The 26,374-nt window shown below is 43.1% G+C and overlaps 1 protein-coding gene across 2 annotated transcripts in view; it reads right to left on the bottom strand.

The window, feature by feature from the left end:
* The window catches only part of NFXL1 (nuclear transcription factor, X-box binding like 1), a 114,188-nt gene that overhangs the window by 67,090 nt on the left and 20,724 nt on the right, over positions 1 to 26,374 (bottom strand). For both annotated transcript variants that reach the window (XM_053254373.1, XM_053254371.1), the window contains exons 8-13: positions 26,115 to 26,229; positions 18,979 to 19,103; positions 11,497 to 11,619; positions 9,052 to 9,142; positions 6,159 to 6,279; positions 1,351 to 1,510 (exon numbers count right to left, since the gene is read on the bottom strand). In XM_053254373.1, coding sequence (XP_053110348.1) covers positions 1,351 to 1,510; positions 6,159 to 6,279; positions 9,052 to 9,142; positions 11,497 to 11,619; positions 18,979 to 19,103; positions 26,115 to 26,229 — 735 coding nt within the window. The remainder of the gene's footprint in view (positions 1 to 1,350; positions 1,511 to 6,158; positions 6,280 to 9,051; positions 9,143 to 11,496; positions 11,620 to 18,978; positions 19,104 to 26,114; positions 26,230 to 26,374) is intronic.

Raw genomic sequence — 26,374 nt, 5'->3', positions numbered from 1 at the left:
GACCAGATGTATTTTCCCTACTCTCGGCAGGTATACTGACTTATTGGAACCCAAGTAACATGCAATGCTTCATACAATAATTGAGTTTGAAGATATATCACCAGTTCTTAAATAATAACCTAGTAGCATGAATGTATCCGATGCTGCCCCAATAGTATACATAGTAAGAAGAGCTGGTAAGAGCCAGTGTAGTCCACTGGGGAACATCTTGCACTTGAGCAGAGGCACATGGACTTAATTCAGTGGCCTTAAATAAAGCTCTTCACATAGTTCCTTGTTTGTAAAATAGTAAACTACTCCACAGTAGTGGAGTACCCAGATGAGCGGATTGAGGAGATAATGAACTACTAACCCACTTTCAATTATAGGAACGGACTATAAATCTAAACAAAAGTAACTACTTTCTCTGCAGGTAGCAATTTTCCATTTTCTCAAAATGTTGAATGAAGGTGGCACTGTAGATTGCATAAGCAACTTTAGATCAGGAAGTTCCTGAGCAGAGCCTTTTATAGCTTAGCTTTAATGTGGCAGCCTAAAACTTCTAGCAGGTCAATGCCATAAGTGACTGAGTAGATATGACATTCCTTCTGAAGTCTGAAAGCTATTGTTGAGCAACATGTTGATAAATGGGAACAGAATATTTTTTGTGGGGTAAAACAGAGGAAGGAGATACGGAAAGAGAATGGAATTTCCAGATCTGTCTGTGGAGAGAGAAGGAATTAAATACAGTTTGAAACATCAGCCTACAGTTAGTGGACTCTGACCCACAATGAAGTAATTCCCCAGTTTTAAGTGGGTCACATTAGTGGCAACACATTCATTCATTCTCTTCTTCTGTCCCGCTGCCCCCTCCTCCACCACCTTTTTTTTTTTTTTAAGAAGCCAACAAGAGGAAAGACATACCGTATTTTATGGACTATAAGACTCACTTTTTTCCTCGAAAAATATCCGCCAAAATTCAGGAGCGTCTTATATGTTTTAACAGTTTAATATGTTAAAACTCTGAAAAACTGGATTAAAATTAAGGTGCGTCTTATAGTCCGTAGCGTCTTATAGTCCGTAAAATACGGTAAATAAAAAGAGGGAAGTGGACATATATAGAAAAGACAGATCTCATCCATGTTGCAGACTGGGATTAAAGGCAAATTCCATTTCTGGAAAAGTTGGACTCCACCAAATTTAAGGAACTAAATTTAAAAATGACTGGGCAACAAAAAGCCTCTTTTTAACAGCAACCTCTCTCTTGCTTCTAAGCTGTCTATAATGAGACCAAAAGACAAACGAGTTTATCCATCTCTTCTACATAAGCAGCACTTAAGTATTGTAAAACACTGCTGATTCTTATCTCACCAAGCCAGTTTGCTTCACAAGCGCTTCATCGTGGCAAGAAGCAGGGCACGAATGACCACACTCCTCTAAGATTTTTTTGCAGGGCTGACGGCAAGGAGGACAAGGACCAAAGTGGCAATTGTGTTTCTCTCGACTGGGATGATGGCAGGTAGGCGCCTGCCTGAAACAAGAACAGGAGCAACAAAGAATTACAATTATTGATTTCAATACAATCGTTTAAAGAAATCGGCTAAAAGTAGAAGTAGTAGAAACAACAAGCTAGCCACTACTCAATTATTTTTTAAAAAGGAATGTTATATTTAGCAAGGTTTAAACTTAGAACCTTATGTTTCAAACAAAAGTAGGATATGCTGTCCAAATGTATACCTGAGACTGTCGGCTCTGTTACATCCCAAAAAAATCTCCAAGATCAGGCAAGAGAGTATTCTTGGCTACATCATCCATGTACCAGGTTCATGAGTTGACAATGTAGAGCAGCTATTATAGCGTGACTCAGTGATGAAGATTCCTTTCCCTGTACCCATAACACCCAAATCTCCCTCAGAAGCATTGTAATGCCATTTTTGGTCTTGCTGTTGGCAGCCTGGATTACGTCAATATGAAGTGATTTTAAATGGATGCATTTTATATTGTCGTAGGCACTCTCACACAAAGCAGTTTTCTCAATTGTCTTGCCATGGCTTGAGTATTCACAATATAGTCATATATATAGTCGCTTCCTAAGGGAACGGTGCAAATATGGCCAGAGAGGGGTTTTTGCAACTGACTGGAACAGAGTGCCTTGCAACTTCAAAGCTGCTATGGGCCTCATTCTTTGGGACTAATGCTGCCTGGGGCTGATTCTTTGGGACTAATATTGCCTTGCCATGCAACTGCTTGATTGCTACCCTTCTCAACCTGTAGGAGTGTAAATATTACAAATATTTAGAAATATTACAAATATTTAGAAATATTACAAATATTTAGAAATATTACAAATAGCACCTCCAGTGCTCACTCACTTTCTCCTCCAAAAGGAAATCAACTTTGCAGGCCATCCTGGAATGTTACATCACTCAGAGAAAGAAGGAAGCATGAACCCATATTACAGCAGGATTTTCTTATATTTTATTCTTCATTTTAAAAGTGTGTTAGGCAAAATTGTTTATACATTGCCAGAAATAAACTAATCCTTACCACCACCACCTCTATGAGGACAGAAACCATACAGTTACCTAGTGTAATTGAATACTACTCTCTTCCACTGCTTCAGCAAATAAATAAATCCATGCTTTGGGCTTCCTCCAAGTTGCATCTATTTGTCTGATTAAGCTAGTTGGGACTCCAAGCATGACCTTTTTTGTGGTGGCATCCAAACTTCAAGATGCCCTTCCAAAAGTGCAAGGGTCAAATGAGAAATTACTTAAATCACATACTTTATGCGCTTTTAAAAAATGGTGTTTTTTAAAGAGGCATAAGTTTTGGACCGTATACAAATATGTTAAATAAATAAATGAACTGCAGGCAGAATGGGTCCTCCACAGATCAGGGCAGCAGTGTATGCACATGTATGTATGTGTATGACAGGGGTTCTCAAACTCAGGTCTCCAGATGTTGTTGGACTACCTCCCATAATCCCCAAACCACAATGGCCTTTGGCCATTTGAGAACTCCTGTTGTATGAGGAGAAAAGGGGACTCTGACTGTCTGTTTCTGCCGTAATTCTGATCTGCACTGAGTCCCCAAATGCAGCTTTTATTTGCACAAGAAGCAAAGCTCCCATTGGGAGCTTAAAATTTTTTTTTAATCAAAAAACACATGCTTTAAGTACATTCTAAGTAACATCTAGCTTGATCCTAGATTTTTTTAAAATCAAAAGACACATGCTTTTTAAGTACATTCTAAGTAACATCTAGCTTGATCCTTAGTACCTCATTGTTTAGCTCAAAAAACTTTTTTAAAAATATTTTAGTTGGTGATCAGTTTATTATGGTTGTTCTGTTTAAGCGTTTGACATACCATTTTAATATTTTTTTTACTCATTTTATTGCAGGCATTTCAAGTGGTAGTTTACTACCAGTTACTAATATCCTAGTATATTAGTATAATATATACTGTACCATATAATTATCTCAAAGCAATATAAACTGTCAAGGGCATGCTGTGTTAATGTGGCTCCACCTACTGGGAAGCAAAGAGGCAAAAGTATCTGTTAGACCACTATGGAGTTAAATGCCCAACACTATACTCCAGATTATGTTTTTACAACTGAGATAATCCTGTACCTTGCTAGTTCTGATGATGTATTGTTTACGTGAAAATAAAATAACGTGTAGATCTGTATGGGTTTATAGTTCATTTTTTAGAAATTGACTTTTACAATTTCCCCCACGACAACTGAGTGGATGTCACTATTATTCATTCATTCATTCGTTCGTTTTCTATACCGCCCTTCCAAAAATGGCTCAGGGCGGTTTATACAGAGAAGTAAATAAGATGGATCCCTGTCCCCAAAGGGCTCACAATCTAAAAAGAAACATAAGATAGACACCAGTAACAGTCACTGGAGGTACTGTGCTGGGGGTGGATAGGGCCAGTTACTCTCCCCCTTCTAAATAAAGAGAATCATCACATTAAAAGGTGCCTCTTTGCCAAGTTAGCAGGGGTATTGAATGTATGTGGTGCTTCAGGCTTCTTAAAGTGCATGACAGACTTAATCTGGATACTGTTCATAAGTGTTTTGCACTAAAATCTTAATAGGACTAATAGTATACAACTAGCCAGCATCGATTTAAAAAATTGCCATAATAATTTCAAACTTAAATGTACTTATACAGAAACTATGTATTTTGTTAGAGGCCTTACTTCAAAACAACCAACCCTTTTCTCTTTTTAAATAAGCTTGCTCAACTTGAAAAAATGCTTCAGACAATTTGAACCATTGCAAGAAGTATGTTTTATACATCTATAGTTTGTATAGTATGATTTATACTTCTATACTTTGCCCGGTTAGCACCCCTGCTAACTGGGCAAAGAGGGACCCCTTTTAACTGGCCCTATCCACCCCCAGCACTATCCACCCCCAGCACAGCATCCCTCCAGTGACTGTTGCTGGTGTCTATCTTATGTTTCTTTTTAGATTGTGAGCCCTTTGGGGACAGGGAACCATCTTATTTATTTATTATTTCTCTATGTAAACTGCTTTGGAAACTTTTGTTGAAAAGCAGTACGGTATATAAATATTTGTTGTTATACTTTTCCTGTCTCTTGAAAATAGGCTGGTGGATCAGGCTAATATATGAATGAAGCATGTGATAAATTGGATACGCTGGCCAGACTGAATCCTCCAGAGTCTTCTATGAACCATAGGTTACAAGTATGTCATCTCTTTACCACACATTTCAAGCATGGTATATTGTTTAAAAAGCTTCTTAGTCCTCCACTTTGTAAACAGTAATCAAAAGTACTGAAAAGAAAGTGGAGAGAAACTGATAAATGTGCCTAACATAAATCCACATCAAGCTTGTCCAATCTTCTAAACCTTGAAAGAGCAGGATATGAGATTTATGACATATCTACCAACTTTTCCAGTAGGACAGAGAGGCTGACCGACTCCTGCCATATCTCAATTCATGGGAATCAAACTTCTAGTCACTCTCACGCCATATCTTCTAGTTTGCAGTACAGTGGCGATATTATTTTTATGCCCCCTACATTTCCCTCCTGAACAAAGGCTGATTTCGTTTGTTTTCCTCCATTTCAGACTAACCGAAAGACAGAGAGAAACTCCAAGTTTAGAAGTACAAAGGATCAGATTTGGCCATTAGCTCACCAACTGAATCAACAGTCAGAGATGTAACAGGTATGAGGATGTTCCACATGAAAGGAACAGAACCCATGATCTGTGTCTAGTGCAAAGTTTAGCATTCTAGGTATTTTACAGTCAAATTCTATGCATGTTGACTTAGAAACATGTCCAATCGAGTTCAGTGGCATTTGCTTCCAAGTAAGCGTTCACAAAATTCCAGCTTTCACTTGGAGGCAGAAGGGACAACAGACTAAGTTACCGACCGACAATGTCACACATAATATTTTAACAACAGTGTAATTATTTTCTGCAACCACAGAGGATCTGGGCAAATCATTCAGATGCCAAAGGGAACCTTTACACAATTCATAATTCTTCCACATCTGTGTATCCCCTATTATTTTGGTCCATGCTGTGCCAATACCCAGTCTCCACATTCTTCTTTCCTTGTCCTCTTCCATGACTGTTTTCACTAGTAATAAAAATTCACAGTACACGAATCTGAATTCTAGAGTCTTTATTCCTATTTATATATTAATAAGGTCAAATTCATGCATGTGCACACACTGCACATTTTATTACAAGGATAGATGCAGACTTCTTATAGATTTTTGGTGCAGAACAAGCCCTGCTTAAAAGTTCTTTGATATTATTTAAATATATCCTTTATGTTCCTAGCATTATAGAAGCATACTTAAAAGTTTACATCAAAATCAGCAAAAAGAAAAAGAAGAAGAAGAAACTTAGCCGAGATCCAAGGGACTGCACAACCAGATGTGCATACCCAAAGGGCTTTTGTACTTGTGTTTTCTAACATTAATCCCTATGCTTCAAAGTGAGACACTCATGAAACCAAAGAGACTTCAGAAAAAGTTTGTGATATTGGCAGGTGGGTCTGATGTTGAAAGTGAAAAATCCACTCAGCACTGCCCAAGTTCCTGGCATACTTAACACAGATTTTTTGATCCCAGGCATTATATGTACCGACAGACATCTCAAATATATTATTATTTTTACTTACCTGCATAGTTCTTTGCACCTAGGGGCTTTGGTGGTACGTTCTCGACCACAAGGTACTTTGAGTACTGTTTTGCCACAGTTGCACTTCACATCTACAGTCTCAGGACATGGATAGCAGCTACCTAAAATCAACAACACGCTACAAATAATCATTTCTGGTGAAAATTGGACTTCTGCAATTAACAGATTAAAAAATGCTGTAATCACATTTGAGAAACACAATCAGCATTTCAAGTATAATTTGCAGAACTGGTGCAGAATTCTGAACTGAACACTCAACTTCACTGTTCAAATTATATTAGGAATCCAAGTGAGTTATCCAGAATTAAAACTCACAATAGTATTATGAAATCAGAAGACATCAAGCTGATGAAATAGTACCTAGATCATACTAGTTATATTTCATGAATTCATTGGACTATCAAACAATTCTTTTAAAGGTCAAAAGAGAACTCCAGTTTCCTGACATGAATAAGGATTCTTTTTAAAAAGACAGATGCAAGAAAAGCAAAATTCCCTATACCTTACCTACACAAAGGCTCAGAATTTGCACTCCCGTATCTTGAAACCAATGTAACACATAATATATGACTATAAATTACCAGTATTGTAATATTAAAATATGGTGGTAATTAATTTTTAACCTTTTAATATAGCAAAAAAAGAGGATTGGGGGAGATGGAGAGAACACATTCATCTAAAGAAAATAGTGCAATCTTCAGCCAAAAGATGAGCAACATATTCCTCTCCAAACAGTCAAAGTATGTCACAAGCTAAGAGGCAGAAAGTAATTATTTACAGACAGTTATCATTTACATATTTTCAACAACATGACGGGTGCCAATTTTACCACCCAGCCTCTCCGCTCCATACTCTTCGGAAAACTCTGGCTTCCTACAGAAGCGAAGGAAGCAGAGCATAGACAGGAACTTGGTGCCAAGAGGAAATTGGCCTTTGCTTGGATCAAGCAGCCGTCATGCAGAAACTGAATTTAAAAAATCAAGAAGTGGTACATACAATGCTCCACCTCTGTTCTGGACATAGCAAAATGATTATCATCATTAAAGAGTATTTGAGACTAAGCAGCCTCTGAACTGCCAAAAGCACCGCCAAATGTAATCGGGTTCAAGTCCCACATTGGTTATGCAGATTTAGCACAATAACACTCGTTGTTCTGCTTTTCTTCTGAATAGTCACCACCAGTGTTCCCTCTAAGCCGTGCGCATGCTCACACATTTTTTTTTATGTCCACTCAGTTAATTTTAGATCCCGCTCAGGTTGAATCAGGAAGGCCCCATTCTGAATGCATGTGTGCATACACTGCCTTGATACTGCTGCCCAGAACAAAACTCATTTTGCACACAGATGAAAAAAATTAGAGAGAACACTGGTCACCACCACGCCCACACCAAGTCCAGTCCTTTTGTCCACTTTGAAACCTACAATTTTCCTGCTATTGGGACTTTGCAGAGACCAAAAACATATAAAAGCCTCTGCTCTCAAAAATCTTACCTGCTTGATCTCTGGTTTGTAACTTGCTGAAGCTCATGGGAGCTTGGTGGTCAATGCTGCCTTCTACTACCCCAGAGCCTACCCAGCCGAGTACCCACTGTGTACAACAAACCTTCCCCCCACCACCCTCCCTGGATTATTGTGCTGCTGAACCCCAAGTTGGAACCCTGAACCATGGGGTCCAGAATTGCTGAGCTAGACAGAAATCACTAGCATTGAGCATTCCTTGTGCTGGAGCATTGTTGGGAGATCTGCACTGGACTGCCCTGCATAATCTTGGAACCCAAAGTCTTTGGGTGACTCTTTGAGCAGATTTGCCACAGGAACATCCTTGTGCCTGACTGTCTGAAAGCCTCTAGGTTCCCAAGTGAAACCCTAGAGCAGGCATCCCCCAACTGCGGCCCTTCAGATGTTGCTGAACTACAACTTCCAGCATACCCAGCCACAAAAAAATTGTGTCTAGGGATGCTGGGAGTTGTAGTTCAGCAACATCTGGAGGGCCGCAGTTTGGGGATGCCTGCCCTAGAGCCTTTGAGGCAGGGCCATACCCTACGTGGGCTTGCTGCAGCATAATCTCTGCGCATGACTGTCCGGAAACTCATGCTCCCCTTTCCTAGCTGTGAGCACGCAGGGTGTCACATATCTTTGTGAACCTTCCTTGTGGGAAAACATTCATTTTGGCATCGTGCATGAACCAGCAGATAGCAACACTCATCAGCTGATAGCCTATTAGAGAGTCTTCAATCCCTCCCCCCTCATCTTGTCCTGGGAGCTGACTTCACTCCTTGCGCAACCACAAGTATATCAAGGTTGACAAAACACCACCATTTACATTGTGCCTCTGCTTAACCAATGCGCTTTATTTCTGTGTTTCAAACTCCTTGTCTCTGTTACTCCACTGGGGTACCCTAACTTTGGCATTTGCCTGCGTCCAGACTGCGGTCCATTTGTTCTGCAGTTTTGAGTTAAGTTCCTCAAGTCAGTCCAAAGGCATAGATATACACATGCATAGCATGCACGTTTGTGAGGAGGTGTGCTAACACAATATGTTGTGTTTCCTCTATAACGTTCTTATTGTAGAACCATCAATAACCTGGAATCCATCAAAACAGCAGGCTATGGAATCAGAAATAATGAAATCTGAAAAACATTGGGACTAGTGGATCTTCAAACTCTGCTTACGGTTTAGTGTACATTGCTGTAATGTTTCCATCTTGGACAGACCTACCAAAAAAGGCTAGAAAGCTTAGCTTTAAATAAAAACAAGAAATCCAAATTGTAATAAGAGCTTATAAGCCAGATGTTTTCCATAACAACTGCAGACAAAGACCAAAGTGAATAAAAACAAGAAGCTACATGAGAAATTTCCTGCTCGTTCTTACCTCTGTGGCACACCGAAGGACACTTGTGATTCCGACATCCTAAAGTTCGTCCACAGACTTGATCACATGGGGGGCAATTTCCAGAACAACACTGTATCAAACACAAAAGTTTTGAAGTACAGAAATTGCTGTTCAGTTAACTGCTATCTAAAAATCAATCTACAAAGAAACAAGGACATCTTTTAAAATGTTAATGTTTGAAACAAATCAACATATAAATTAGCGTGTCCCTTTCTCTCTGTCCCATCAGAACATCCTTTTCCATTTTAAACATTTTAGCTGTTTGAAGGTCATTAACATGCATGCATGCACGCACACCCACCCACGATGGAGCATTTATTATTTTTAAAGCAGAGATAATCTCTTGGCAAGATGTTGGTAGACAAGTCACAAATGGAGAGCTTGTGTTACATAGTGGCTAAGAGTGTAAAACTGGGAAGTCCACAGTCCAAACTAGGGATCTTCAGAATGTGTTGATTCAAAACAGGCTGTTTCAAGTGTTTCAAGCTCTAGACAGAACACTCTTTAAATAAAGGGCCTGTTTCAAGCTTGGAGCACAACCATGTTTGGATTGAAACGTTTCAAACACTATTTTGGAGGTCTGTTTTTCTCTTGCTGATTGGCTTTCTAGCACTGGCTTGTGAATGACTTGTGATCTCCTTGTTTCTTGGTTGGTTTATTATCATGCAAATCAAATGTTGTCATGGGCAACTGTGCCACCATTGGCTGTGGGGAGGGAGGAGGGGGGGAACACAAAAGGAGGGAATTTCAAATTAAAGATGTATTCATGGGGATACATTTGGCACTGGGAGGAAGAGAGGGCCCTTATACTGTGCCTGAAGGAGTATAACATCAAGAGAGAAGGAAGAAAGGTTTGATAATGTAGTTTTCTTTCTCAGCACTGAGTATCATAGGCTGTGCTATTGCTACTATCTGGTTTTGTTGGCTCTCAGATTGATCGAGGCAGAACTTGGGTGCCTTCCTTGAGTTGTGGCTTGTTTGATTTGTGAGACAGTGTTGTGGTGAGAAATGGTCAGTGGCAGCTCTCTCTGTGTTATTTCTTGGTAATTCTATGATTAACTCCATATCTGGCCTTGACTAACTTGTGCTTCACAATCTGCAATACAAGGTGTATGTGTACACAGTCAAAATGTGGCTGAAGTTGCTTTAGTTGGGCTTATGGCTATGCTTGCTACTAAGTAAGGGTGCTGCTGTGGCAGCTGATTCAATGCTAGCAAGTAACATAAGGAGTCATAATTGTGTATGAGAGCAACTTGTGCCAATGTTGTTACTGCAAAATAGGTACTGTGGCTGGCAGTGGATTCAAGTTGAGTGATTCTTTTTATGGGGATCCTAGGGGGTTTGGTGAGAAGATTAAACATTTGTTAAAAACCACCAGTTTGCCCATTTCTTTTGTGGGATGGGTGATAGGTAACACCCATCATGCCCTACCACACAACCAACTTTGTCCCTAGGAGCTACCTATGGGAAGAATGGAGTGTTTCGAGTTCCATTGTTCCATACGGCTGAAACACTCAATACGTTTTGAGTTTTGTTCGAAGGAAAAGCAGCTACACTGCTGTTTCGACAAAGTTTTGGCTGTTTTACATTTCGTTTTGAGTTTGAAACAGAATGCAAAATCCATTTAATCAACAGCCCTAGACAAGCCTAGCCTCTTCAACTAACATGAAGAATCTCAAGTGCCAAGAATAAAAAAGAGTTGAATGAATACTTGTAATAAGTATTATTTAATTTTTTATTTATTTTTTACAAGATACATTGTACTCCAGAAAAAGTTCACAGCTTTTTCATGTAAATCTGTGATTCTGTTGAAAAGATTATATATTTTCTTGGACCAGCTTGTTGGTGAAAACTATTTAGAAGGAAAAGAGGAGACAACACACAACACCTGCAGCAAGATAAGTTTCCACCAAGGCTTCTCTTGTATGACTATGGTATTAACATATTTAATACCAAGCAAGTCCATTCCATTTCATCCCGTTCACCCTCCCACTTTGGTGGCTTTTGTATTCTATTCCATATTAGCCTGAGGAAAATGCATACATTTCAGAGAACTGCCACTTTTAATTGGACTAACAAGCTGGTTCAATAACTACTATTGTCTCCACCTTCCATACGCCTTTCATTGTGTAGGATACCAGAACAGAATTAACTCCCTGACCCAGACTATTACTAACACAATTATTTTTCAACAGCAAATTGACACAGCACAAGAAAGCAAGAAAATCATATATATTACGTTTCAGAAAAGAACAGTAAAACAGCTCACACTGTATGTTGAAAATTGCAGTGATTTTCTCAAATTCACTCACACACTTAAAGGTTTAAGATGCTTCTTAAAAGCAAAAGAATGTTTAAAAATTGAACCAGAACTTCTAGGTTACTCTAGTTAAAACTGAATTTTGATGCATCTTTAATACTTACCTTTCTCTTGCACTGGTGCTTTTGACAGTCACGAGTTTTTGCACACTTTGTTTCACAAAGGTATGGTTTATGGCAGGGCATGTGCTTTGTATGCTTTCCACAGCGGCACTGCTTTTCAACTTCCTGTTAAAAACACAGATGCAAGGAAAGGAAAGCTAAAAATAAAGCACAGCAATAACATACCTTAATTTTGACAAGACTATTGGAACTAGATGCTACACCAGGGAACTAGCAGACCCCAGGGAGGCAGTGGACTCTCTGAACCGGGGCTGGAATGGATGGGAGCAAACAAGCTGAAGCTTAATCCAGATAAGATAGAAGTGATCTGGATTGGTAAAACTGATCATCCGAGTAGAGAGATAAATCTGGTCTTGAATAGGGATGTGCACAGAACCATGGAGGCGTGGTCCGGCACTGGGGGAAGTGTGTCTTTAAGGGTGGGGGGGAGTAGTACTTACCCCCCCTATGCTCTTCCCCCGCCCCTGGACTCTTCTAAAGTGTTCTTGGGGCGGCAGAGTTCCTCCCTGCCGCCTCTGCCCCCGTCATTGTCTTCCATTCCCAAAAGCTGAAAAAGCTGGCACCACGCATGCACCTGTTGCGCGCCGCATACATCATTGTGACGTATGCGGCGCACGCACCGCAACGGGTGCATGCGTGGCACCAGCTTTTTCGGCTTTGGGGAACGGAAGACAATGACGGGGGCAGGGGCGGCAGGGTAGAACTCCGCCACCCCAAGAACATTTAGAAGAGTTCAGCGGTGGGGGGGCGCAGGGGGGAAGCGCGCGGGGGGGAAGCGCGCGGGGGGGAAGCATTACTCCCCCCACCCTTAAAGACACAATCCCCCCGCCCGCAGGACAAATTCGGGACCGGTCCAGAGTCCTTTCGCATGGCCCCGGACCGGTCCGTGCACACCCCTAGTCTTGAACAGGGTCATACTCCCTCTGAAAGACAAAGTCCGCAGCTTGGGGGTGTTTCTGGACCTGACGCTATCCTAGGAGGCACAAGTGGTGGCATTGTGCAGAAGTCCTTTTTGCCAGCCACAGTTGGAATGCCAGCTGCAACCCCATTTGGAGAGGTCTGACCTAATCTCAGTCATTCGTGCTTTGGTAACATCCAGATTGGACTACTGCAGTACGCTCTACGTGGGGCTGCCTTTGAAGATGGTTCAGAAGCTTTAGCTGGTTGAGAATGCTGCCTCAAGGATGCTCATGGACACAAGTTGCTTCATGAGTGTCACACCCATCCTGTGGCAGCTTTATTGGTTACCGGTCCACTTCCAGGCTAGATTCAAGATGCTGGTCTTGACCTTTAAAGCTCTACACAGCTTGGAGCTGAGCTACCTGTCAGACCGCATTCACCCATACAAACCTACCAGAGCCCTCCACCCATCAACTCGGGCCCCACCACTGAGAGATCAGGTTGGCACAGACTAGAGAAAGGGTCTTTTTAGGTGTGGCCCCTCAGTTTTGGAATGCCCTCCCAGAAGAACTTGGCCATGCTCCTTCCCTCAGTGTTTTTTTTTTAAACAATAGAAAACACATCTTTTTAAAGAGGCTTTTTAATGTTTCATCTCTGTTTATATCTGGTAGGTTCTTTAGTTTTTATAGTTCTTAGTTTTTAGCTTTTAAAGCAACTTAATTTGGAACTTTTAAAAAATTGTAATTTTAGATATGGTTTTAGCCTGTTTTTAACTTGTTTAACTTAAATTTGGTTAGCTTTTTTAGTCTTATTTAACATTGTAAATTTTTTATTAATGTTGTGAGCTGCCTCAAGCAGTAGTGTACTGGAGGATTGGGGTATAAATGTTTTAAATAAATAAATAAAATACACAAGTCTTAAGGAGTGAAACAAGCAGCACCCAAAAGGATCCACAATTAAGCTGCATAAAATGTATCTTAACATGTGATGAGAGGCCTGAAAGAAAAAGGACTCACATCAATTTGTCAAGGAAGCCACACACATAAAAGGGAGAGCAAACTTTTCAAGAAAGCAGACATGGAGTGGGATAAGGAGTTTGTTTCATCTGGCTCCCCTCCCCCACCAACCTCCCTTCTGGACGGGGTAGAGGGACATTGGCTGCAGCTCTGTGCACTTCTCCTTTTTGCAGGCTGTTATCTGCTGTTTTTGCTCACTTTAATTGTGTTGTAATATCTTGCACCTGGGCTGGGTTGCCTGATTGGGTAGATAAGGACCACATCAGTTGGGATTTTGAACTCCTGGCCCTTATCAGGGAGAGCAGCACTGGGAGGCACAGCCCATCTACAGGTGGCCACCAGCGCAGGCCAGCAAAGGGTGGAAGCCTTTGGTGGAGGGACTGAAGGCTGGGACCAATTTATTATTTGACTCCTAAAATGAAGACTCCTGCTCACTACACTGTTGTTGTCTAATAATTGGTTGGGCCTAGTACAGGTATGTGTCTTGGATTGTCCAGAGATGGGGAGATGGGGGACAACTCTGGGGCAACTAGTCCAGTGGTGGTGGTGAATCAACGAAAATACAGCATTGGTAGGTCAGCAGGCCGTTACAGAAGGGAATTCAGAAATGCAATTCCTGTTTCCCCTTCAAGCAGGCCTACCACCTTCTTGATCTTGGAAAGCAGTGGCAACAACCCACAGAACCTCACCTTATTACTCTGTAATGCCAGGTCAGTCCAAAGTAAGTCTGAGTTCATCCATGACTTGATTATGGATGAAGGAGCTGATCCAGTGTGCATCACGGAGACCTGGTCGGGAGAGGCTAGTAGTCCGGTTTGGTCCCAGCTTTTCAGGTGGGTTACTCAGTGGTGGAACAGGTGAGAGGATGGGAACGGGGAGGTGGGGTGGCTGTGGTCTACAAGAACACTGTCTCCCTCACCAGGATTCCCGTCAGCGAATTGGTTTATATCAAATGTGTGCACCTAAATCTAGGGACCAAAGCTAAACTGGGACCTCTGTCAGTGTACCGATCACCCCACTGTCCAACGGAGTCCCTAACTGAGCTGACGGACCTGGTTGTGGAGCTGGCATTGGAGTTGCCCAGGTTGTTGTTGGTGGGGACTTCAATGTTCACTTCAAGACCAAGTTGTCAGGAGCAGCTCAGGAGTTCATAGCATCCATTACGACTATGGGCTATCCCAACTTGTTTCTGGACCAATGCATGATGTTGGTTACACTCTGGATTTGGTCTTTTGCTTCGATCAGGATGGTGTTCCATGGGTGGGGACTCCTGTCATCTCCCCAATGTCACTGATGGATCACCATCAGGTTAAGCTAGAACTTACAACCACAACCTACCTGTGCAGGTGCAAAGGATGTCTTAGACTGGTCCACCCAAGGAGGTTATTGGATCCAATAGGATTCCAAGAAGCCTTGCAAGGCTTTAGAGTTGGTTCTGCTAGTGATTCTGTCGATGCTCTGGTACGAATATGGAATAATGAACTCACTAGAGCAGTAGACACAATAGCTCCTGAGCATCCTCTCCAACCTGTTTCAAAGTCAGCCCTGTGGTATTCAGAATAACTACAGGAGCTGAAGCAGTGAGTTTGATTACTAGAGTGCAAGTGGAGGAAGACTCGGCGCAAGTCTGATCGGTAACAACACAGAGCACATTTGAAGATCTATGCTCTGGCAATGTGGGTGGCTAAGCAGTTCTTTTCTGCCTGCATTGATTCTGCAAATTCATGTCCAGCAGAGTTGTCTAGGGTCATGAGGGGGCTAGTATGTACCCTTTCCTCCTCCTTGAATTTGAACTTGGAACCATCAGTCCCTCACTGCAACATTTTAAATGACTTTTTTGAGGATAAAATCTCATATTCAGGCCGAACTGGATTCCACAGTTACTGCAGAGTCTATTGTGGAAGTGTCCACCAACTTCTCTTATAGGATTTGATTGGGTCACTTTCAGTTTTTCACTCATAAGGAAGTGGGCAAACTGCTTTGGACTGTGTGTCCTACAACCTCTTGACCCTTCCCCAACTTGGCTTATCTCATCTAGTAATAATATTATCAGAGAGGGTCTGGTTAATATTATAAACTAGCTTAACCCATGCAGAGCATCTGCGTGCTAGTACCCAAGTGCTACCCTCACCCCCGCCACAGCCCCCCTCACCTCAGACATCTCTCCACCCTCACCTGAGCCGCATTCTTGCTCCTCCTGCTCCATCCCCCTCATCCCTCTTGGTCGCAGTTGCATGCAGCCCCCTATCACCGGAGACCTCCTCACCTGAGCCCACTCCTGCTCCTCCCCGCAGGAGCAGCAGCAGCGGGTGACCAGGCCTTTCCTCGCTGGAGCCACCGCCATGGCCACTCGTTTCCCTCAGGCCGCTGACAAGCCCAGGCCTGTTCCTTGCTTGCCTGCTTCCATCCACCAATGGCCTCGGTAGCACCAAACATCAGCAGTGCTTGACTGGGCCCTTGCTGCCACTGCCATGACTGCTCGTTCCCCTCAAGCCGCTGAGACTTGGGCCCGTCCCTTGCCCTTCCTTCTGTCTCTCTTCCCCTCCCTTCTCTCTCTACTCGCTCTTCCCCCCTGACTTCCCCCCACCCTTTTTCCCCTTCTTTCTCTCTCTCTCCCTTCCTGAGTTAAGAGATCTTGTTTCCTCATGTAATTCACACAACAGCAGCCTCCTTCTCCTGAAGGGGCTCTTTCTTCCCTCATGATCCCTCTCTTCACAGACCCCTGCCCACTATCCTTTTAGATAGATAGATTCTTCTCCTCTACAATCAAGAACATCTTCTGACCAGTAACAGTTGCATTCCAACTAACATTAACCATCACAGGCTTCTCCTCCCTATCTGTATATGGAATCCCCCCTGCCCAATCACCATGCTGCTTCTGCGATCACAGGCTCCTCCTCCCTCTCTGCATATGGAATCCCCACTGCCCAATCAGGTGCTTCTGCTCGCGAACTGTCACGAGAGCAGCCATACATGGGATTAGCCATAGGTACGCATTAGAGAACGATAGATAGATAGACAGATAGATGCTTATCTGAGGGAGGGCAGGATGCTTCCTTGTCTTAAAGGAGGCTATTATTAGACCTTATTTGAAGAAACTTGCATTGGATCCCTTGGAGTTAGCGAATTACAGACCGTTTCTAATCTTCCATGGTTGGGCAAGATGACTGAATGAGTGGTGGCCTCTCAGCTCTAGGCAGTTTTGGATGATACAGGTTATCTACACTAGTTTCAAACTGTCTTTTGAGTGGGCTACGGGGTTGATACTGCCTTGGTCAGTCTGATGGATGATCTCCAATTGGCTATCGACAGAGGGAGTGTGATTCTTTTGATACTTTAGGATCTCTTGGCAGCTTTCGAGATCATTGACTATAGTTTTCTCTCCCAACCTGCGACGGCCATTTTGAAGGCTGTCATGCACACGCAAGGGCTATTTGAGTGCCTGGGCAGAAAAACAGCTGGTGCACATGCATGGTGGCCTTCAAAATGGCCACCACAAGCCGGGAGAGGGCTGAAAAGGCCCCAAAACAGGCCTAAATGGCCCAAATAAGACTGGAGGGAGCACGGCACAGGGAGAAGAAACCTGCGGAGACCCCACCATGGCAGCAACCCCCAGAGGCCACCAGTGAGATTTTTTGTTTGTTTTAAATTAAACTATGCAAACCCCAAAACGGCTCCAAGCCGGCCTGAGGGTTGGGCTAGAGGTCGAGTCAAACCGAGCCAAGTTCAAGGGCAAGCTCTTGAGCCGGCCCAGTTCAATGGTGAACCGGCTCGATCTCAAGCTGGTTTGCACATTCCTAGTTGAGGCAGTGGCCAGGAGCGCTTACTATCAGCTTCAGTTGATATGTCAGCTATGCCCATTTCTGGAAGTAAATGACCTTAAAACAGTGCTGCATATGCTGGTAACCTCAAGGCATGACTACTGTAATTCACTCTACATGGTGTTGCTTTTGTACGTGGTCCAGAAGCTACAATTGGTACAGAATGCGACAGCCAGACTGGTCTCTGGGACAACCCGAAGGGACTACAAAACACCAATTTTAAAAGAACTGCACTGGCTGCCAATATATTTCCAGGTGAAATACAAAGTACTGGTTATTACCTATAGAGCCCTTAACGGCTTGGGCCCTGGGTATTTAAGAGAGTGCCTTTTTTGTCATGAACCCTGCTGCCTATTATGATCTTCTGGAGATGTCCAGTTATGGTTACCACTAACTCATTTGGTGGCAACTTGGGACCAAGCTTTCTCTGTGGCTGCCCCAGAGCTTTGGAATATGCTCCCTGTTGAAATAAGAGTACCTCCTCCTCTGTTTGTTTTGAGGAAGACCCTCAAGATGCACTTGTTTTTGCAGGCTTTTAACTGAAATTAATTTTAATAACCTGTTTTATGAGATTGTGTTTTGTGGAATTTTAATCTGTTTTTACTATTTTATATTGTGTTTTAAACTTTGTACACCACCTAGAGATGTACATATCAGGTGGTATACAAATATGAGAAATAGATAGATAGACAGACAGACAGAAGTACTCCAATATATGACTGCCAGTTCTTCTGGAGTCTATTTCTCACAAACAGCGGTTGAGAAGGTAAATGCATGTCTTGTCTTTACCACTTCAGACTATACATGGGGGTTTACATGCTTGATTGCTTCTCCATACAAAAATTTCCTGCAAATAGAAAACTAGCATGTCAGGGGAAAGGTCAGGGTAGAACACTGTTATGTATGTTACATTTCCATATATAGGGAATGGGTTTTTTTGTATGGAGGAGTGTTCAGTGAAACCTGGAGCCTGAAGTGATATGCACGAGAAGCCAAAGTAGAGAGAGTAGAGCTGTAAAATATAGGCACTAACAACCAAAGCTGAGATGGCAATTGTTGTCAGGAGAACTAAAATTGTAATTTAGAATATAGCCTTTCATGCAACTAGCAGCCAAACAGTGAGGAAACAAACTCACACAATCTGGTAAATAACTTAGGTGAGGTTACAAGTCAGGAGCAGCAACAGCTCCCACGGGCCACAGATCCTAGACCTCAAATGTATAACTCTGGGTCCTTTTGGAACCATTTAGGTGGACAGCAGACTATCAGGGAGGTCTGCCTTTCCTCCCACCAAAAGATGCCTCCCAAATATAAACTTTCTATGCTGATTCAAAGGACACTGTTCAGTGGGATTGTCTAGGAATAGGACATTCTGAATCTATACAACACAGAGCAGATAATCTAAAACAGCATGCCCTCACACAGCGATCCAAGACACTGAACTCAGTATAGCAGAACCAATTATGCATGCATTCCCCTCTGTGTCTGAAGGATAGAAACCAGGGACAATGTTAATTTTGCCTCCTCAAGAATACACAGGAAGCAGTGGAGATGAGAAGCTTCTGGATGGGAGAAGCTTCAGAGTGGGAGAGGACAGCCAAGAGAGAAAGTAGGTCTTCAATTCGTCCAATGCCTCAGGGATACTCACTGAGCTAAATCTTCAGAGGCTCGGAATAGTTTCCATTATTTAAGAAGCACACAAAACAGACTGGAAAAGTAATACTAACCTGTCTACAAATTTCACAGGGACCTCGATGGCAGCGCTGCGAACATTTATGGATCCCACATTCAAGATCTTTGTCACAACTGTCTCCACAAGTAGGCACATCCTCCGTACATGGCAAAGAAAACTCTAAGTGGAAAAGCAAACCAAAATGAATTGAGTACATATGCAGTCAAAAAGGGGAAGTTACATTTTCACATATCATCCTATCTCATTGTTGGAAATGAAGTTTAATCAGGACAGAATTAAATTGGGATATTTAGCAACAGCAATAGCACTTACATTTATATACCGCTCTATAGCCGAAGCTCTCTAAGCGGTTTACAATGATTTAGCATATTGCCCCCAACATTCTGGGTACTCATTTTACCGACCTCGGAAGGATGGAAGGCTGATTCAACCTTGAGCCCCTGGTCAGGATCGAACTTGTAACCTTCTGGTTACAGGGCGGCAGTTTTACCACTGCGCCACTAGGGGCTCTTCTTTTACAGCTTCTTCTACCTGTGTTCTAATTTGATTAAGTTTTATTGGACTAGTATTTACCATAGTTGATTGCAAACAAACAGGTTGCTCACCTGTAACTTTTGATCTGGTAGAGAGCTGTTGACATCCATAAGAATGGGCACTGTGCCTGCACAGGACCCTCGCAGTAGAATGCTGCAGCCCGTTAAGGTGATCAAGCCCCACCTCTACACCCACAGCGTGCTATTTAAAGGCAGGCCAGGAGCCATGTTCTTCAGTTCTTGGATCACCACCGTGGAGGGCAATCATTCAGAATCAGGCAAGCTCATCATCAAAAGGAGAACAGCATGCACACTCAGTACGCACATAGTATAACACTACAGCAGGGGTAGTTTAGGAGGGTCTTATGGATGTCGACGGATCTCTACCAAATCAAAAGTTACAGGTGAGCAACCTGTTTATCTGGATTGAGACCCATAAGAATGAGTGTTTAGCTAGCTCCCAATGGAGGAGAGTGCAGTAGTAGCTATTGTAACACCCGCTTCAAAACGCTTATCCCGAAGCTCACTTCAGCAGCAAAGCACACATCTAAGGTGTAATGCTTGATAAAAGGTAACTCAGTGGACCAAGTTGCTGCTTTTCAGATGTCCGTGAAGGTTACTCCCTGTCAAGGTATGGCCAAATGCCAGGGAAGTTCACGGCTTGGCTGAATGCTGTCGACTGAATGACGTACTTTTTCAGCAAAGAGTAGACTGCTGGTGACAAGATTTATAGTGGAAGCCGATAGCTCCCAGCTGGCAATAATTCACAGCTTATCAGCCTTCAGCAAGAGGCGTTTGCTTCTTCTAACAGATTCTAATTGTGTTCTGCGTTTAGTGCGCCTGCATTGTTGTGGTGTCAGTGTTTCATCGCATAGTTCCAATTGGTGCCCCATGCCTTCTGCTGACTCAGGTTGCCGTGCCTGCTCTAAATCATTAGTTGGATCCACCACAGCCGTTTCATGAATGCTGACAGCCGGGCTCTGCCCCTCAGACACTCCTGAATCGGCAGGAAAGTTGACAGCTTCCCTGTCGGAGCTCGAGGGCGTGACACTCCTGATAAGTGTGCAGCTGATGAAGCATAGGCATGGGTAGAGTGGGCCTTGATTGCTTCAGGCAGTTGCACGTTTTATGACTTATAGGTCATCACAATGAGTTCAACTAGCCATCTTAACACTTTTTGTCTGGAAATGCAGAAGCCTCTCACAGAGCCCTTGTAAGCTACAAACAAATGCTTGGTGGACCAGAAGCCCTTAGTGAGATCCCATTAATTAAGAAGTTCCCTTCATACATCTAAGGAGTGCATTGCATGTTCTAAAGGCGTGGACGGGTCTCTGAAGTAGGGAGAACAAAAGCTTGGTTAAGGTGGAAGTCGGATACCACTCTGGGTAAAAAGTCTGGGTCCATACACATTAGCACTTTATCAGGATAGATCCTGGTGTACGATGAATCAATCTGCAATACTGTCAATTCACTAACACATTTAGCCGTAGTTACAGCAAGCAGGAAGGCAGTTTTCAAAGTCACTAGTTTGATGGATGCAGTCCTCATTGGTTCAAATGGGGCCTCAATTAAAGCTGAAAGGACCAAGAAAATGCTCCATGGTCCTACCGGAGTGCAGACAGGTGGATATAAATTCTTGAGCCCTTTCAGGAAAGCCTTACTATCTGGGTGTGAAAAGAGAGTCTTCCCATCACAGCATGGATGTTTTGAAGAGAGTGCTGGTAGGTGTACCCTCCAAGATACATTAGCGAATCCATGTGATTTTAGATCAGTCAAGTAGATGAGTACATCCCTGATTGTAGCCTGTTTAGGCACAAAACCATGCGTCCTTGCATAAGATTTGAAATGGAGCCATGTGCCAAGGTAATTATGTCTGGTGGAAGACTTCCTTTGGTTAAGCGAGATCTTACCCAAAAGCCGATTAGCCATGCTGTTAGACAAAGAGTGAGGACATCTGGATACAGGATGCTGCCACTGTCTAGAATCAGGAGATCTATCTCTTGTGGTAGTCTTTGGTTGTGGATTCCTGACAGTTTCAGTACCTGTGGAAACCATGGTTGCCTTGGCCACCATGGGGTCACTAGGATACCCAACATTGAAGCAGCCAGAAGTCAAGCAACCACTCAATTGATCAATGGCTGTGGAGGAAACATATACGGCATCTCTTGTTGGATCTTCCAGTCCAACTGGAAGGCGTCCCCCAGTGATTGCGGGCCGTGACCAGCCCAGAACAAGAACGAGTGCACTTCGTGTTCTCTGTGGTGGCAAACAGATCTATATTTGGCTTTATCTAACTCATGAAAAGTGGTGTAATATAATCTGTCTTGAGCTCGTGCTGCTATTGATGTTAACGACTTAGGTCATCCACTAGGACACTGTCCAAGCCCTTTATGTGGATGGCTATTGGGTAGACTTGATGCTTGATGCACCAATGCCATAGTTGCAAGCTGAGTGCACAAAGAGTGCGGGACACAGTCCCCCGCTGACAGTTGATGTAGTGGTATTGTCTAAGTGCACTTGTATTACTGAATCCGATGTTCCCTGCAATGGGCTCCCCAGTCCAGCAGAGAAGTGTCTGTTGTTAACCAGACAGAAGGAGTCAGCATCTGAAAAGGAACCCTTTCCAATAGATTCCTGTTATTCGACCACCAGGTAAGTGAGCGTAGAATCTGACCTGGGATCTCTGGACACAGACGCTGGCAGTCTATATCTGGTTGAAAGACTGACAGAAACCAAAGTTGTAACTTGCACATCTTTAAGCAGGCATATCTCACCACTGTGTTGCAGAACGCCATGAGTCTCAGGAGTCTTTGAATAAGTTTTGCTGGCTGAGATGGATGCCGTTGGAAATGGAGAACCAGGTCCTTGACACTCTAGAGGTAAGTACACCCTTCTGGTTTCTGTATCTAAGACTGCTCCAATGTAGTTGATGATACAAATGGGTTCCAGATGGGACTTCTTCCAACCAACTTGGATCTGCAAGTTTTGGAGGAGACAAAAAACATACACTGTCTGAGAACGCAACTCTTCTCTGTCTTTGGAGGTCAAGAGCCAGCCAGCCAGATACAGGTAGACCGATATATCCTGAGTCCTTAGGTAGGCTACCACCGCAGCCATACATTTAGTAAATACCCTGAGGGCAGTAGAAAGCCTGAAGCATAAGACTGTGTATTGGTACACTTTATTTCCTATGGCTAATCTCAGATACTTCCTGTGTTGTATTCTGATGCCAATGTGGAAATATGCGTCTTTGAGATCCAGCGCCACAAGCCAGTTCTGCTGACACAGAAGAGGCAAAATCTCTTGTAACACTATCATGCGGAATTTTCTCACATGGACAGGTGGCATAGATCCATGTTGGGCTGAATCCCACCATCTCTCTTCAGGATCAGAAAATAGCTTGAGTAAAAACCCTCCCACCTGCGTACCCACTGCACCAGGGTAATAGCCCCTTTTGATAACAGCTCCTTCACCTCTTCCAGTAATGACTGGGAGGGTTGAGTGAAACGCATCCCTGTAAATCTTGGGAGTCATCCTGAACTCTATGGCATATCCCAAAGTTATGATATTCAGGACCCAGCAGTCTGATGTTATGTGGTGCCAAACGGGGGCATAGCATGCCAACTTGATGTTGGATGCTGGTAAAAGTATAGGTAGGGTTCCTGAATCTGGTGTTGTCCTTCACTTGCCAAGATGTTAATGCCCCCTGGTGGTAGGAAGGGAGAGGAGTGTAGTGGTGACAGTGGGTGGGCTTGAACCTCAAAGATGTTTCTGAGGTTCTATCTGTTTCGTACACTGAGACTGATTAGTCTTCCCTTTAGCCCGATATGTGCGCTTATGGTAAGGATAGTACTGTTTCTTAAAGTCACGGTGTTCCTGCTGTCTGAATGCAGGCTTCTGTTTTGAAAAAGAATGATACTCCAACCTGTAGGAAGAGGCCTATGCCGAGGTGGTGAAAGCTTTAGGAGATTTTTTTCATTCTCTCCATAGTGGAGTCTGTGTCCTCACTAAAGAGGCCCTTACCATCGAAAGGTAAGCCCTCAATAATTATTTTTTCATAACACCCTGTAGATTAGTAGAGCAAAGCCAAGCATGCCTCCTCAGGGAGACCGCAACAGTTGGGGATCGTGATTCTGACTCAGCCAAGTGATTGGCAGTATTTAATTATTGGAAAGTAAGCACCACTGATTTATTCAATGTCTGATGGAATTTCTTCTTAAATTCTTCTAGAGACAGGATGTCCAAATCATTTTGTAGATCCTCCCATATGTCATGGTTATCTTTAACTGTGCAAAATGAATAATTTGCTATTTTAATGGATAGGCATGAGGTGAAATAGAACTTTATCCCCAAAATATCCAATTTCCTCCCCTATTTATCTGTAGTCGTAGTATGGCGGCGACCTGTCTTAGAAGAGGGGGCACAATCTATAAGCAGGGAATTGAGTGCAGGATGCTTCAGAAGGTACTCATTGTCCTTCTCTTGAAGTCAATGTAAGCTCTCCAAGAGTTTAGAAGTGGGAGTTGAGGCATGGATCACCTCCCACACACATTTAGCAGCTTTGGAAAGAACTGGGAAAACTCGAAGAGCCACTGGCTGAGATATGTCTGGATATCAATGGTAGTCTTCTCTTGTGGTATGGGAATAGGCAGACTTTGTGTCCCAATATCCACACCTTTAAACATAACCTTTGTGGCTGTATCCACTCAGTTTTTTTCCAGGTGGCCAGGCAATCATCTGTAGCAATAGAAGCACTTTGTGCAGCAGGTTTTATTGGCAGAGCTGGACCATTATCACCAGCAAGGGTTTGCACAGTCCGAACTGGAGTCACAGCAGACACTAGTGATAAGTATAACCTAGACTGCGAGGACCTCCAGGGTTGGTCCTCCTAAAAAATGTAAGGGAAGCCCAGAGATCTGGTCCCCATAGCCACAGAAGCAAGAGTTGTATCAGCAGCCGATGAATGTGAGAAGCCACATTAATGCCACAGAGAAGGACCAAATGAGCAACAGTCAGGGCACACAGTGCAGGAGTACCATGGTTGATTGAATGAGCCGCAACCAAATCCCTAGGAGTTCCCACCTCAGTAGCCAGAGGAGAGCAACCTTTGAATGTGGATGTCAAAGGAGTGCTCGAATTAGAATCCAGTAAGGAAAGCAAGGTGTGGGCAGTAGCTGGGTCCAGTACAGCCTCTCTGTCCTCCCCTTCGACATTGAATGTCGGTATCAGGACTTGGCATCGAGGAGTCACTATTCTCTAAACCAACAATACAGGCATATTCAAGCTTGAAACCAGAACTTGGACTCCTGGTGTTGACGGAAGACGCGTAGGTATCAACAGAGACTCGATGTCAATCTGGTGATGCCAATGGGGCCGGGGTTTGAGCTGGAGAGAGAGATCAAGCCCTCGATGTCGACAATCTCGATGCTGAAGATCAGTCATCATTGAGAGGTAGCTCCTGTCCAGGTATCTCTGAAGCCTGTCGTGTCTCTTTCCTTGATGTCGAGGTCCTTGATGTTGAGCAGTGGCCATTAACCTTGATGGTTGTCGAAGGTTTCAAAGGCAGGCTTTGCAGATCAGATGGGGATAGTATCTTCTCCTTCGTCAAGTCCACAATCTTGGCCTTCTTTGGTCATGGAGACGACGAATTAATTTCCAATCTTAACCGCTTTTCTCTAGACTTTGAATGTCAAAGCTACATTTGACCTCGAAGGAACTTTCGGATTTTTAGAAGTGGTTGGTGTCAATATTGATGTTGAATGTTGAAATAACTTCAAGGAAGTAGGCTTAGTTGTTGGCACTGAGTCTTTAGAAGTCGATGTCACAGTCGCAGGGTGGGGTTTGCCTGGTATTAAAGGGCTTAATACTTGGTCATAAATTTTAATGTGTTAATCTTTTTATTGTTTTGTAAACCACCCAGAGAACTCGCATTTTGGGCAGTATTAAAATGTGATAAATAAATGGTGGCACAAAGCTACGGAGCCTGATTCTTGCATGTCTACTTAGAAAAAGATATTTACAAGAGGACACATTGTGTTCCTTCCCTAAGCAGATCAGACACAGATCATGAAGGACCTTCAAGGATAGCTTGGCACTACAGCCCTCACATCTCTTAAAGCTCCTTTTCTCTTCAGCCATATCCAAAAAATGTAGTCAACGTCCATTTCCAGGTCAAATTTACGCCAACGAAGTCCGGAAGCCGTTCCTAAGTCAATAGTCCAAAATTAACAGTCCAGGTTTAAAAAATAAATAAATACAGATGAACTCACAATAAAGAACTTTACTGACAAGGAGCAACAGCCCAAGGTCTGAACGCAGTGGCGGTCAGAAAAGAACTGAAAACATAGTGCCCGGCCCGCCTTTAAATAGCACACTGTGGGCATGGAGGCGAGGCTTGGTCGCCTCGACGAGCTGCGGCATTCTACCGTTATGGTCCTGCGCAGGCGCAGTACCCATTCTTATAGATCTTGATCCATATCTATAAATAAGCAAATATTAGCATAAGCTTTTAAATAAAATCTTCTGCAGTATTACTATAATATACCTATATGCACGTTGGATCATTTTTTAAAATCAAGATTAACTATATTGTCCAAATGATACATGTCAAACACACAGACAGAAGTGACACACTTACTTGATTTTCCACATGGACAAAATCTTTTCCCAGATCGAGGACATTCCCCACAGGGGCCAGCATGACAAACCTGCTCACAGGCATGGTAACCACAAGGCAATGTTTTGCCACATACCTGGTGGGAAAAGCACACACAGCAGTTCCAGGTGAGGAATAGGTTGTTTAGCTAAAGTACACAACTCTAGTAGACTGCAGCAAGAAAGTTATAGATGAAAAGGTAGGAAAGCCATTAATTAAAAACACAAGCCCCTTTCCACCAA

This window comes from Hemicordylus capensis, chromosome 5 (assembly GCF_027244095.1).
Source record: "Hemicordylus capensis ecotype Gifberg chromosome 5, rHemCap1.1.pri, whole genome shotgun sequence".
NCBI lineage: Eukaryota > Metazoa > Chordata > Lepidosauria > Squamata > Cordylidae > Hemicordylus > Hemicordylus capensis.
This window is presented reverse-complemented; position numbering and strand designations above follow the sequence as displayed.